This window comes from Anarhichas minor, unplaced genomic scaffold (genome assembly GCF_050575085.1).
Source record: "Anarhichas minor isolate MPS153535 unplaced genomic scaffold, ASM5057508v1 ptg000027l, whole genome shotgun sequence".
Taxonomy (NCBI): domain Eukaryota; kingdom Metazoa; phylum Chordata; class Actinopteri; order Perciformes; family Anarhichadidae; genus Anarhichas; species Anarhichas minor.
Window position 1 is genome coordinate 13151998 of NW_027466473.1, and position 14945 is coordinate 13166942.

A 14945-nucleotide genomic window follows, 5' to 3' on the forward strand; every position below is an offset into this window, starting at 1 on the left:
ATTTGTCTTTTTTGGTTGCTCCCGCCACAGAGATCAAGGTCAGATACAGATCAGTGCTGGAAAGAAACACTTTGTTGTGACAGTTTGGCAACATGGAGGTAATTTGTCACAATGACTGTAAATTTCGCCACAACTCTGGTCAGCATAAATGCTTTAAAAAATGGAATAGTGATGTGATTAATTTTCTCCAGAGCTCTGGTGTTGCAACTCCACAAGACTATAGAGCTGAAGTCAGGGCTTTTACAATAAACACAGTAAATCACCCAGCTTCTTCCCTGATTGGCACTTAATTGTTTCTCACAATGCTTTATGTTGGTTTATAGTTTGAAAAAAAGGCACACTGCAAAGTGCTGTCACTAAGACCCCCCCATGGTGCTTGATGTTGCTGTTGTGGGGTGTAAAAATGACTTATAAGGAGTAATTATGATACTGCTGATAGTGCTGTTGATTGCCATCCAAATAATTAGACACAGCTTTGATTTGAAAAACACAAGCTACCACATGCGCGCACACACACACACACACATACAGACACAACACACACACACTTTTTTCACTTTGTCATTTGAACTCAATGATACTCCATTAACATTCCATCTCTTTCTCTCTCTGAGGTTTGCCAAACATAGATCTGCTCGGGTTTGTGTTTGAGAGGGGGCTGGCTCAGACATGAATGTCACCTGCAGGCGTCTGTGTGTGTTTAGTTTTATGACAGGGAACCTCTCCCTCTTTTTTAAAGTCACGCTTGTGACAGAGGAGCAACGGAAAGCATCCTGACTGGAAACATTACAAACTGGCATGGAATGCGCACGGCTCAGGACAGGAAGGCTCCACAGTGGGTGATTGAAATCACCCAGAACATCATTAGTAGCCATCTACCGGGCATCACTGATATTGGTGAGAAGATGTCCCTGCGAAGAGCCCAAAGGATACTAAAAGACAAAACCCAGCCCAGCAACAGCCTGTTCAACCTGCTGCCGTCTGGCAAGAGATACAGATGTATCAGCTGCAGCACCACCAGACTTCCAAGCAGCTTCTTTCCTGAGGCTGTGAGACTCCTTGATTCACCCCCCACCCTCCAAAATTTAATTTACTTTGGTTTCGTTTGTTTGTATGATTTTCTTATATAACAAAATAAGACCACAAACTGCATTTCGTTGCACAACCCTGTTGTACAATGACAATAAATGAACCTTGTAACCCTTGGTTGACTTTGTACAGGGTACTTATTCTATCACACATTCGTTTCATCACAAGTTTCATAACAGCAATGGCATTTTGATTATAAAGGAAAAGCGACATTCATAGGCACAGAAGGAGAAGAGAAAATCATGAAAGCAATACAAGTTTTAAACTGATCAATTAAACACAAATAGAAGAGTTGCTGTGTTAAGCGTGTTTGGATATGTGTCTCACATCTGTTTGCTCTGTGTGTGGCACACTACATCAAACAGGGAGAACAGGCTGTAGTAATCAGAAAGCTCTGTTTGCACAATAAATAAACCTTGGACCCCTTATACTCTACCTCCACTGTCACGTAACCTCACTGGCTAAAAACAAAAACACTGCCTGCAACAAAACCCAGTGTGACATGGATGGAGTATGATTTCTGGCATGTTCATATTTGCTCGTAAAGCTCATAAATGGGGTGTCATTTTCAGTGTTTGGTTGGTCAGTGCTAGTATGATGTCAGAGCTCACCGGGGACGATATAAATGTTAGCGAGCATGAACGTACTGAATGAATTGTGGTTTATCAATATGTCATTTTGAAAAAGGACGTCATGTGTCAACAGGGATTAGCAAAAAAAAAATAGAAAGTCTCAATTCACCCAATTTACATCTAATGGTGTGTATCCACGCTGACATTTTTTTTCTTCTGCAGTTTCTTTCCACAAATAATTTCTTCATTATATTGGATAATCCCCAGACCTTGCTGTTGACAGTAGTTCCAATGAATACCGCCGACAATGACGTGCTGCCCTTTGTCCAAACCAAGACATGTTTCAATGTGCGCACCGCAAAAAAATTCCATTAACCTTAGCTGTATTGGGTCGGCATCAGAAATGTCATAACCAGATAAGCAGATAAACCGAAATTGTTTGCATTGCTGGAGACCGACTGGGGTTAGTGAGACAATATTGCATGCCTTTCTTTGTGGCTATAGTGAAATGACTCTTTTAATCAACATGTATACTCCCACATGCTTTGGTTGTTCTCCAGATGTAAACTTATAGTTCCCCCTTCTGCTTCATCTTTCAAAATGAATGAGTAATGATGCTAAGCGGGCCCAGCAGCTGAAGTCTGGTCTGGGCCAGTCTGTTCTGGCCTTGTGTGCTATGACCCGCTTGCCTTACATAACCATCGACAATTGTATCAAATGGGAGCCAATCTTCAAACGAATAACAGACTATACATACAAACAGGAGAAGGCACGAGGAAAGTATCCAGCAAATGCCCAACAGATTCTCAAGAACGAAAAAAACAAACAAGAAAGTCATTCACAGATATAAGCAGGGAGTCATCACAATGGAGTGTTTTTAATCAGATGTGATGCTTGGATGCTGCTCAATTTAAGAGGTTATTCACCAGAGACTAGTGGTCCGCCCCACTAGCTACAATTGAAACCACAAGTTCTGTGCAATGTGTTTTGCATATTGTTACTTACTTCACTTGGAAGCTTGACCTTCTCTATGTCAAACGATGTATGTGCAGAGTTTGACACTAGATTTCACATTATCTGTTGAAGAGGGAAAGTTTAATACGTGTATGTACGAGCAGAATTTGTGTGTGATGTGGAAACTTGAATCCTCCACTGCACAAACACTGAGAATGAAATAGAAGACCACTTTAGTTAAACAAGGACCCAATTGCTCGTAGCAACTACTTTGTCTTCCCGCAGTACCCCCACAGGACTCCCCCGCGGACACGGTAGTAAGCCCTCTCTAAGTCTACAAAAGAGCTTGTCCACTGTGCCACGGCCCGCATTGCTCCTCCTGGATTTGAGGTTCAATCAGTCAGAGCCTCCTTACTAGCACCCTGGAATGAACTTGCCGTGGGAGGTAGATCAGTGTGATACCCCAATAATTGGAGCACACTCTCCGGTCCCCCTTTTTAAAAACAGAAACCACCACTTCGGTCTGTCACTCCATAGGAACTGTCCCAGACCTCCACGCGACACTAAAAAGGCATGTGAGCCAAGACTGCCCAAAAGTGTCCAGAGCTTTCAGCATCTTAGGGTGAATCTCATTCACCACTTCTCTGCCACGAATATGGATGGGTCTTCCTCCGAGCCTTCAAACTCTGCCTCCTCGGAGGACATGTTGGTCGGGTTCAGGAGTTCCTTAAAGTGCTCTTTCCACTACTTAACAATGTTCCCAGTATTCCGCAACAGGAAAAAATAAGCTGTCACTGCTTCTAATAACACAGGGGTTTCCTGTTGATACAAATATGCCTGCCATCACAGCAGAGGTGTGTGTGTGTGTGTATGCAGTGTGTTGGCAGTCGCCAGTTGGCAGAATTAGATTGACAGTTACGAGGCGCAGTGAAGGTGGTGTATTAAAGAGCACCGACTAGTATCCATAAGCAACAAGGGCAGGGATCTTGTTGCTATTGGTATCATCACAGAGGATCGTGCTGAGTGTGGGTGTGGGTGTAAGTGGATGCTGCTCTTCAGAGTGCCAGGTTTTGGATGTTAAACTAACCCTCCGGAGACATCTAAAGTGCTGTCAATCTGTCGCTTTTATTGCAGCCCCAACACTGATGAGCGGGGGATTAATTGGGAATTCCTTTCCTTTAAATCAATCAACAAAACTGTCAAGTAGATGGGATGGTGGAAAAACAGAGAAAGAGGATAAGTCTGAAAAGACAGAACAAGGTGAGGGTTGTGCATTAGTGTTTGTGTTCATCTGGTCAATGACATCACTGGCAAGCCTGTTCGAATGTCGATGTCTGATTATTCTGTCTGCCGACAGGATAATATTCCAGAGACATCAGATCAGAGGGATGTCAGTCTGTTGACTGCTATTCAGACTGACTGACCACATAAACTGGCCTTAGTAATTTGATAGATGACTAGAAACCTCAATGAATTCACACAATAATGAAGGCCAGTGCATTAGAACAATGGGTCTGTTTTCTGTCTGACTCTCATTTTGAGGATCATTTATTTGTGTTGTCAAAGACAAATGATAAATAGCCACAAGTTGTTGAAAGAAACAGCCAGAGGTTAACACAGGCTCAGAGAGCTTCAAGACTTGGCGTATGAGGATGAGAATTTTCACTTAGAGACTGGTGATTTGTTTTCAGCAAAAGGACATTTATTGACAACAAAAAGAGATTAGTGCTGCGAGGATAGGAACAACTCTGCTACTTTATTAGCAATGTTGATGAAGGTTGTTTCAAGTTGAGGAAGAATACTTGAACTTGCTGTGGATAAGATACGGTGGCACTTCCTCAGTCTGGTCTGTGTCAAGGAAAAAGTCCAACATGTCAATCCCAGACTGTAAAACAGCGCTTCCCCTCTGGAAACAGATATTTAGCTCAATCCTTTGTCTGTAAGAATGAGTGTCTAAGCTGAACCTCAATGTCATAATTATTGTAAGTGATGGACTTACGCTACAGTATGTGTGGATATTTATGTGTGTGTATTTGAACGTGAACTGGTTTAGAGGAACGTGAATATTTAATATTTGTTGTGGGTCACTTATGTAATAAGCTTTGTCTCCTGAGCTGTGTGGTGGGCCAAACAAACTCTGGGCCAAAAAACAAGATAAACAAGCTGGCTGTATGAGATGCAACATGGACTTCGTTGAACAGGAGGGAATGGAAGTAGACATGATTTTGGAATTGACGTTTCTTTGCTTTTCCTTACTGACTTACGACTAAACGATGGTCACACATTGGACCATGTGTGGTTGAAGTAAACACTGGCATGAATGAATGCACCACTGCTTGCACACACACACAGAGGAAAGGCAGGGAGGCGTGTAACACTTTATACAAGCTTTTCTAACTGTTATTTTCTATTAAAACAAAGATCTTATCATTCCATTCCATTATCCAAACCGCTTATCCTGTTCAGGGTCGCTGGAGCCGATCCCAGCTGACATTGGGCGAAGGCAGGGTACACCCTGGACAGGTCGCCAGTTTATCGCAGGGCACATATAGAGACAGACAAACATTCACGCTCACATTCACACCTACGGGCAATTTCGAGTCTCCAAATAACCTAAGCTGCATGTCTTTGGAGTGTGGGAGGAAGCCGGAGAACCCGGAGGGAACCCACGCTGCCACGGGGAGAACGTGCAAACTCCACACAGAAGGACCACCCGGGATCAGGGATCGAACCCGGGTACCTCTTGCTATGAGGTGACAGTGCTAGCCACTACACCACCGTGCAATATCATGACAAGATAAGATCTTATCATGATATTGCAAAATGTTTTTTCAAATTTGCAAAGCAATTTTCTACAATCACAATGAACTTCCTTGACTTGTCATGCTGTTTTTAAAGCCAACACGTGTGCTGATAAGGACAACATAAGCGAGATAATGTAGACTCCTGGTTTGATTGATTGAGAAGTTGTGTGAATCCTGTATACAGTATATGGAGTAACTACAAAAAAACATGTAAAAGAAGAATAATAAAACTCCATTGGTTTCTGTTTCTGTAGTGTGGGAGGTTGTGTGGACTGTCTGGAAAATAATTTGAGAACAAATACATTGATATCTTTTTGCACATTTTATGTGACGTATTGGGTCCGTGGATACAGGGGAGTTATAGTTCTCTTAGGATGGAGTTGAGACTCCTTTTGAGTGGGAGACAGTTATTTGGCTGTAGTTTGGGGCTGGAAAGTTGAAAGGCATTGTACTGGAGTCCAGGTTATGATACTATATGGGAGGAACAGGTCTGAGTCTGGGCCCTGGGGGTGTAATTACAGCTTAAAGTGATCCTGAGTGGGATTTAAAGGTGGGCGAGTACAGAGCATAGAGGTCGTGTAGTATATGTTTCTCAGACTGGCTCTGTGTTAAACTACTCAGCAGTTCATCTGTCTAGTATTTGGAGAGAGTCTTTCCTGGAACCTTATTATAACAAAAAGTATACACGCAAGCAGCCCCCTGAGGCTATGCTTTGAGCTAAATGCTAACATCAGCATGCAAACATTCCCACAATGACAATGCTAAGAGGCTAGTATTATTATTAGCAGGTATAATGTTTATACCATGTTCACCATCTTAGTATATCATGTTAACATGCTAACATTTGCTAAACACAGGAAAGCTGAGGCTGATGGAAATGTCAATAGTTTTTCAAGTATTTGGTAATAAACCAAATAAAATTTTGACCTGGTGGTGGTGCTAGATGAAAAGTCAGGGGTTAACAAAGTGAATGTAATTTATCCTGACGGGCGCTTGAATGTGCGTAACAACTTTCTTACCAAACAATCTCATAGTTTTTAAAATGTTTCACTCAAAACCACAAATATCAACCTCATGGGGGCTTCTTTCAATGTATTTTAGTCATCCTAACTCTCCAGCTGATCCAAGTCTCTTAGTCATTGCTTACATGAATTGACATATGTTGATAATCAATTAGTTTATATCAATTTTTTTAACGCCACAATTTAAGATAGCCCATGCTTTGCTGCCTAGTGTGGTGGCGGTTTTGGTATGTGTGTGGTGGTGGTGTCATGAGTTGATTTCTCCACTGCTTACATTACGCTATGACCTTAACCTTTACAATGTTTATGGATATTTACAAAAGACTCTCCAGTGTAAACGTTAAGCCTTAGGAAGTTACGGAGTTCTTTGAACTAGGTGTGACTGAACTATTCTATGCTCTGCACGAGGTCCTCATGCCTAAACACACAGGCCTGTTTCATGCAAAACACATTTCACCATAACTTTGGATTTTGTAAACTGACCTGAGCCTCTGGTGCCTTCTTTCTCCCACACACCACACATGATTTTTAGCCAGTTAATGGGTTACACAGATTCCCATGACACAAAGTCTTACAGGGTGCAAGTATTGTTTGGACTGTGTCCTAAATGATTGTTTGTGGAGTTATACATGTCTCTCTCTCTCTGTATGTTTTATACAGTAAACAAAATACAACCTTCTTTCTTCAGACTGTAAGCACAGGAAATGGATATCAGGTATCCCTCTGCTCCTTTTTTTATGAGAGTGCATGCCCTCTCACATACTCTGGGTTGAAGTTTGAACCGTCCAGAATTTGTTATGTCATAGGAAACACATCCAGAGAGCTTATGCAGCACATTTAAATAAATAGAATCTTGGCATATGGTATAAGGGTAAGGAAAGCTTCACAATAATCCTCATCCTCAAGCAGTGGGGAAAAAGAAGAAGCTGAATGCACAGCAATCAGTTGTGCAACAATCCAGGTGGCTTACTGGTGTGTGCAATGCATAATGCAAAGTTAAGGGTTTGATCTTGTCTGACAGCTGGAGCGCTGCAGAGTTTCAAATTTGGCCTTCGGTATTTTCTAAAAGTTAAGTGATTAAAGTGTTTCAATAGAGTGGAATTTAACCAGAAAGAAACAAGTTATTCCCATGTGGAATGACTCACGGCAGACATGCCCTTTCCTCTTCCTGTGTTGCTCTTTGTTAGCCAGCAAATGTTGGCCACAGACGTCAATGTTGTCTGTGAAGAGTATACAAAATAGCACCTGTACAGATTACTTTTCTTTGAGTGGGCTTGTGTTTGTCTGATCATTTTTCAAGTTTTTGGTACCTTACAATAAGCTTGTTGTTTTCTAAAAGTGAATGTTTGACTCGGAGACATTGTTTTTTGCATAAGCATGAGGGGTGAACGGACTGTGAACGAAGATGTTAATCATCCATTCCAGATGTACTATTTTGTGCCGTTATCTTTTTATCAACATATTTAAATAAGTGATATATTTCTGTCTGCTAAGTAGGGCAAACATGGGATCTATGAAAACCAATATTTGTGATTACAATGCAAAATTAGGTCCATCCATCCACCATAAGGTTTAAACATAAATGACTGTTTTATAGACTGTGGTGACTAATATCAACACTATTATTTTATTGTTGCCTATTAACACTCTCCAGTAAGACATCTGGACTCCCCATTCGAAGGTTAACGACCCAAAGAACTGCCGTCCAACTAGCTTCTTAGAAAAATAAAGAACCTGTTGGATTACAAGAATCAGATATTGGAAATGAATGCATAAGATATCACTAATCAATCATCCCAATCATTATTTCACTATGTGTGTCACATGCACGTGTGCATTTGAATGCCCTCTCCAGAGAGCTGTCAGTTCTACAGTGACGTTCTCCACGTCCAGAATGGAAGACAGATTGAGCATTACGGGTGGAAAAATAATCACCGTGTTCACACGTGCGTGCAACTTTGCATTTGTGAGCACACGTGCAGAGGCCGGCAAGGGGTTGCTCGCTGACTCTTGTCGTGAAGATGGTGAAATCATAAACCTTGAGGTGTTTTTGATCTTTCACAGATGATTCAACTGACATGGTGCAGAAAATAAAGTAAAGGCTAACCTTGTTAATAGCTGCTAAACTTGACCTGGACTTTGTCGAGAATGGAGTGGATGTTATGCATTTGTAGATAATGCTAACTGCTTGAACATTCAGGTTTTTATCTTTTTTTAAATTTATTTATATTTTCTGTGGACTTCTGCAACTGAAATACTTTTTAGACTCGTCAGTCAAATATGCTGTACGTCTGAGGCAGTCTTCAGCGATACAAAAGCAACACAGTTATTGTTTTTAATAGTAGCTTGATAGACTGTAGATGAGGCAGCAGGCTCCATTACTGTGTAGGGTATTTATATAAACAGTCCACAAGGTCACCCTGTTTACAGTTGTTTATATGAATGACTTTATGGTGAATTGCACCATGGGTGTGACAAGTTTGTTTTGACCCATCTTCAATAAATCTTGTAGATTAACTTTAATTTGTTTGGAAACTATAGCTACTTGTGAATTTTGCAATTATTCAAGCATAACATGAAACAAATGATCAGTCAAAAGATGCAATTGGTGCAAGTCTATTCATAGTGAATGTTGCATATCACAAGCATAGGTATGATCTCTACAGAATACATTTGCGATTGCTATTTGACTTGAAATGGCAAAAAAAGTAGTGCATATTAAGGAGCAAACATTACGTTTTTGCTGCACATCTCATTGTAAAATTGTTTAGTTATTTTCTTTTTCTACATTTTTTGTTTTTGTATACAGTGACAGGTGTCATTAAATCCCTGTGGTGAGCAGGGATGATGGTATGTTGTTCATGATAAAACAGGCTTGTGTTGTCTATAAAGTTAGCGTGCAAGGTGTAATTGAAATAAGTACCAAAAAGACAGAGGGCAAATTTAAAGGCAATTGTAAGATGGAGCCTGTAATCAGCTATGTATTTTGAATCTGTCCTTTAATTCAAGATGTGTATAGGAAGCAAGAATAAATAAAGGTCAGTTTGCTTGTGTGTATTTGTATGGGTGCAAATGACAAACAAACTAAGTCCTCCACACGTAACTAAACCAGGGTTAGTCTCTACTCCTGAAGAGAGGTTTTACTCACAAAGTACAAATAATTTGACATTTATTCCTGAGATGCTATCCATCACTGAAACACCTTTGCAGTACTCTTCGTTTCTTCCTTGAGCAGGTTGGCACATGAAAGATAAACTTCATCTGCGTGTATCTTGCAGTTGTATTTGTTTTTTAAGCCTTTCATCTGTCAGCTGCAGGATCCTGCTATGACGCACTGAGATCATCATCATCATCATCATCTCCACCCCAAGGAAACAGCTCTATTTTAAACAAAAACACACACACACACACACACAGAAGATGTCACCATAATGGGAGAGTGATTTGGCAAGTGCATACCTGCTCCTCTCACTCTGAAAATGGAAAAAGCAAACAGGGGAATGTATGTCTGTTGAGCAGAGGTGACGTTGAACGAGGTTCCACTTGGATTGACGTGTTCATATTGGGCACGTTAAAAGGGCCACTTTGTGGTTTTCCAATGGAGTTCCCTAAATATATATTTCCCCACTCATGATAACAGTCCATCCAGTGCCGATATTCAACCTACTTTTCCTCTGTTGTTCTTCAACGTTTGCCTTCTTCAGGTCACAGATGATGGAATTTATCATGGAAGATATTGTCATGGGTTTTCCTCCTCCTCCAGTCGACTTGCAAGCACTTCTTTAGATCATACTTGGAGAAAGCTTATATTTTTAGTTAGCTGTATGGTGAAATTGATTTTCTATTGGGACTTAAAAAAAAACAGATGTAAGTGGAATGAAGCAATTTTATTTGCCAAGTTTAGCTTTAATATTTTCAACAAAATAGAGACTTCCTTATGTACATGAAAGAAAACAGCATATCAAAAGCACAAAAGCAGGAAATACTGGGTATTTCCCAGTATTTAGTGCTGGGTAGAAGCATTTTAATAACAGCCCAACCAGGCTGCAACCTCGGGTTCTGAAAAGTGAAGCCAATGCGAAAGTGTCTTCAACATGCATTCTCTCTACTGGCCGTCAGAGGACGACTCCTCTGGTTTCAGTCCTATTGTATGAGAATCTATGAAAAAACGACTCTACCTCTCTCTTGATCTACCTCAGTAAACATTGTCAACATGAGTTTTTGGTCTCAATCGCTAGTTTCAAATCTTATTAAATACAGCATGATGTTCATTTAGTAAATGATGATCCCATTTAGAGTGAGTCCTGAGTAACGTTACAAAACACTTTTTAGTCCAACACCCAGGCCAGGCGCCAGGATGAAGTGACTGAGGGGGCTGTTAAAAATGACAAGGGGTCATTTTTTTATCATGAAAAAAAATCAATTGATCATGCAATAGCCTCATAAGGCTAAACAACAACAACAACACTACTTTAAATAATAATCAAAGACTACACTTATTAATCAGAGTATCCACATATGAATGTAAAATTAGCAGAATGCTAAATATTTATTAACTTATGAATGATTCTCTGTCAAAATCAACAGGGGGAGGCATGTCGAAACAGCTACAGTATTTTCGTCTCTCTCTCTTTCTCTCTTTACAACCATGAATCAATATTGATCTCAAGGTACTGATATGAGAGCACATGCCTGGGATCAATGAGTTCAGTTCTAAGACCTGCAACCTACATTCAACTGCCATAATAGCTCATACATGAATCCAGGAAACCAATTTATGTTTCTCCAGGTACTTATTTGTACCTTTAAGATGATATGCATGGAACTCATGTAGATTAACATTACACAACCCACTCTAATACTCTTGTGAATGAGGTCACAGGTTCTTCTGACGCAAGCTCTCATGAAGGAGAAAAACACATCCACAAAACCAGAACACTACCACTACCAGCAGTTCAACAACATTACTAAAAGAAGTAATGCAACTATGATGACATGACGAAGAAGAAACCATCACTTTGTATGTTATCTGCAGAACATGCATCATTACTTCACTTGGACACATGCCATATTCCAGTAACTCATTCACCGATGAGGACCGATCATCTCTGAGACTGGAGTTTGACCTCAATTACATAAGGAACCGTTGGATGAACTGTCAGTCTGCAGGCAAAAAGCATTACTGTTCCCACTCTTGAACATGGGTAAGTGAATTTCAGGAACATTATCAAGTTGTAGTTCGTATCATACTATATAAAAAAGAAAAAGAAAAACACCTGTAAATTCTCATTTGCTACACCAGAAGAAACTGTATCTTTTTACATACCTGACGAAAATCCATATTGTTTAGCACAATTCTTCGCTTGTTGAAACTGAAGAGGTTTCTCATGTTCATCTCTTTCTTACACTTTAGGAACCATGCCATTGCATTGTGTGTGTGGAATATTTGTATTCCTCAGTGTATGTCTGATTTCCTTCACACCACCTTGCGATGGAGGAAACATCCTGGTGTTCCCTGTGGACGGCAGCCACTGGATCAATATGAAGATCCTGCTGGAAGAACTTCATGCCAGGGGACACAGCATCACTGTGATGAGGGCAACCGGCAGCTGGTACATCCCAGAAAAGTCTCCTCTCTACACATCCATTACCATGGAAAAGAATGAAGGTTTCGAGGACTTTTTTGAGGTGTACCTAAAGGAGAATATGAGGGTATGTCATTATGGCTCATGTATATGGCCCCACGTGGGTCATCTAGTCATTCAAATATTAAGATGATCGCTTTTTCACCACTTTAAAAATAAACATTTTTCAGGTGCAGAGAGAAGGAGCTTCAGCACTTACTTTCTTCAAACTCACCAAGGACTTCCTCTCTATGATCTCTATTGCTCATTCAAAGTGGACTGATGCCCTCGCTCAAATCTTTGATGATGAACATTTGGTCAAAAGCTTAATGGATGCCCAATATGATCTTGTTCTCACTGACCCAGCTGTAGCACCAGGGGTCATACTAGCCAAGTATCTCAAACTGCCCATGGTGCTCAATGTTCGCTGGATCACCAGTGGAGAGGGCCACTTTGTGATCGCCCCCTCACCACTCTCTTATATCCCAGTGCCAGGATCAGGCTTAACGGACAAAATGAATTTCATCCAGAGGGTTAAGAACATGTTTTTCTATGGCATTGTACTGTTCCAGCAGAAATTCCTGGTGGGGCCGAGCTATGACGCCATCTGTGATAAATACATAGAGGGTGGATGTGACGTCATCTCGCTTCTTCAGGAAGCAGACATTTGGCTGTTCAGGTCAGACTTTGTGTTTGAATTCCCTCGGCCCACAATGCCAAATGTCATCTACATAGGAGGGTTCCAGTGCAAACCAGCTCAACCTCTGCCAGCTGACCTGGAGGAGTTTGTTCAGAGTGCTGGGGAGCACGGAGTCATCATCATGACTCTGGGAACTTTGGTGAACGCTTTGCCCAAAGAGGTTGCTGATGAAATCGCCAGCGTCTTTGCCAAGATGCCTCAGAAGGTAACACATGCTCATTAATTGACTTTTGCAATAGCATGGCATGTTAAAAAAACTGAAATTTAAAATGGCTACTTGTTTGATCTAGAGAGGCTTACAGATATTTAGGCAGCAATAAATCCATCGTTAAATCCATTACATTAAAAGCAATATTAATCATGAAACAGACAGAGGCATTAATAAAAAACCTTTCCGCATGGAATTTGTCAAAAAAGCCCCTGACAGAAGGGTGCCCGTCTGTCAGGAGCTATAAATATAAAATAAATATATAATAAACGTAATAGACTTTGTAAATAAAGAACACAGGGTGCAGCAATGTCAACATCATCATATTGCATATATGCTGGTGTACAGGTATACAGTAAATTCCTAATGATTTCCTTTTCTATTTAGGTGATATGGAGGCATAAAGGGGAGCGTCCTTCTACTTTAGGCAACAACACCTTGATAGTGGACTGGATGCCACAGAAGGACCTCCTGGGCCACCCACAGACCAAAGTGTTTGTAGCTCATGGAGGAACCAACGGAGTCCAAGAAGCCATTTACCACGGGGTCCCTGTGCTCGGTATACCCTTGTTCTTCGACCAGTATGACAACCTTCTACGGCTGCAGGAGCGAGGGGCCGGGAAGATCATTCAGCTAGCTGACGTTAACGGCCACAGTTTTGAGGAAGGTATTCACGACGTGCTCCATCATGACAGCTACAGACAGAACATGCAGAGATTGTCACGTTTGCACAGAGATCAGCCGATGGCACTCATGGATCAGGCCATCTTCTGGGTGGAATATGTGATGCGCCATAAAGGGGCTCCTCATCTGCGAACAGAGGCCTATAAGATGCCCTGGTACTCATACTATTGTTTAGATGTACTGCTACTATTGCTGACTGCAGTGACAGTACTGCTGCTCTCTACTTTGGCTATTTTCAGGTTCCTGTGCTGCAGAGCTAGAAGGACGACCAAAAGCAAACAACACTGATTAAGGTCAAATTGGTTTAGAAATATGCTACAATGTGTTCTCTAAAGTGTTTTTTTTAGACAAAACATATATCTTACAGTGTCTAATTTGTATCTATTTATTATTTATGGAGTCAAATTATAATTTGTCATATGATTTAATCATATTAAATATAGATAAAGGTAAAGAGATGTATCTCCTCTACTGTTTCAGAATGAACTGTCAAATGTATTTAGACAAGATTAAGATTTCAATTGTAAAATACCCACAAATCATTTGTGAGAGTCTGATCTTTGGAGAGTCATTTTGCAAGTCCATTACATTTTTTTTCAAACTAAAAATGGAAAAAGCAAACAGAGGAACCTGTGTCTGTTGAACAGAAGTGACATTGACACTGCGTGGTTTTCCAATGCAGTTCCCTCAAAGGTGTTTCCCCACTGATAACAGTCCATCCAGTGATGATTCATTTTGTCAAATATTTGTACTTTGGTCAGTGCTCTTTCCAACAGATAATGAAAAGCGTGGTTGTCAATCCAAAAAAGTTTAAGGCAACCAATATTCAACCACATTTTTTTCTGTTGTTCTTTAACTTTTGTCTTCTTCAGGTCATAGAATTTATAACTAAAGTGTGGGTTTCATCCTCCTCCAGCTGACTTGCAAGCACGTATCATACCTGGAGAAAGCCTTCATTTTTAGGAAAATAAATTATTCTATATGTAACATGTTGCTTCTTTATTGGTGTGTTGTGTCCTGTTATACAGGTGGCAAAGCCATTTCAGACTAATTCCATCACAACACTTTGACCTGCACTTTCACCCCAGAAGTGTGGATGTTTAGATTGATGATATCTACAAAAACCCTCTTCGCCTCCAATACAATAAATCCAATAATCATTAGCATCAACGTGTAAGGAAATGTTTATTGGTGGAGCAGCCATTTGTCAGCCTTACAAGACATTTTTAATTATTTTACTTTATCTATTTAATTAAATGAGGCAGATTCAGCCAAAAGCTACACATTC

At 40.6% G+C, this 14945-nt stretch overlaps 1 protein-coding gene across 1 annotated transcript; it reads left to right on the top strand.

The window, feature by feature from the left end:
• Nucleotides 1-11859: 11859 nt before the first annotated feature.
• ugt5d1 (UDP glucuronosyltransferase 5 family, polypeptide D1) lies at nt 11860-13945 on the top strand. The gene is made up of 3 exons (XM_076101967.1): nt 11860-12153; nt 12257-12970; nt 13361-13945. The coding sequence occupies exons 1-3, from the start codon at nt 11860-11862 to the stop codon at nt 13943-13945; spliced, it is 1593 nt and encodes a 530-aa protein (XP_075958082.1).
• Nucleotides 13946-14945: the final 1000 nt, after the last annotated feature.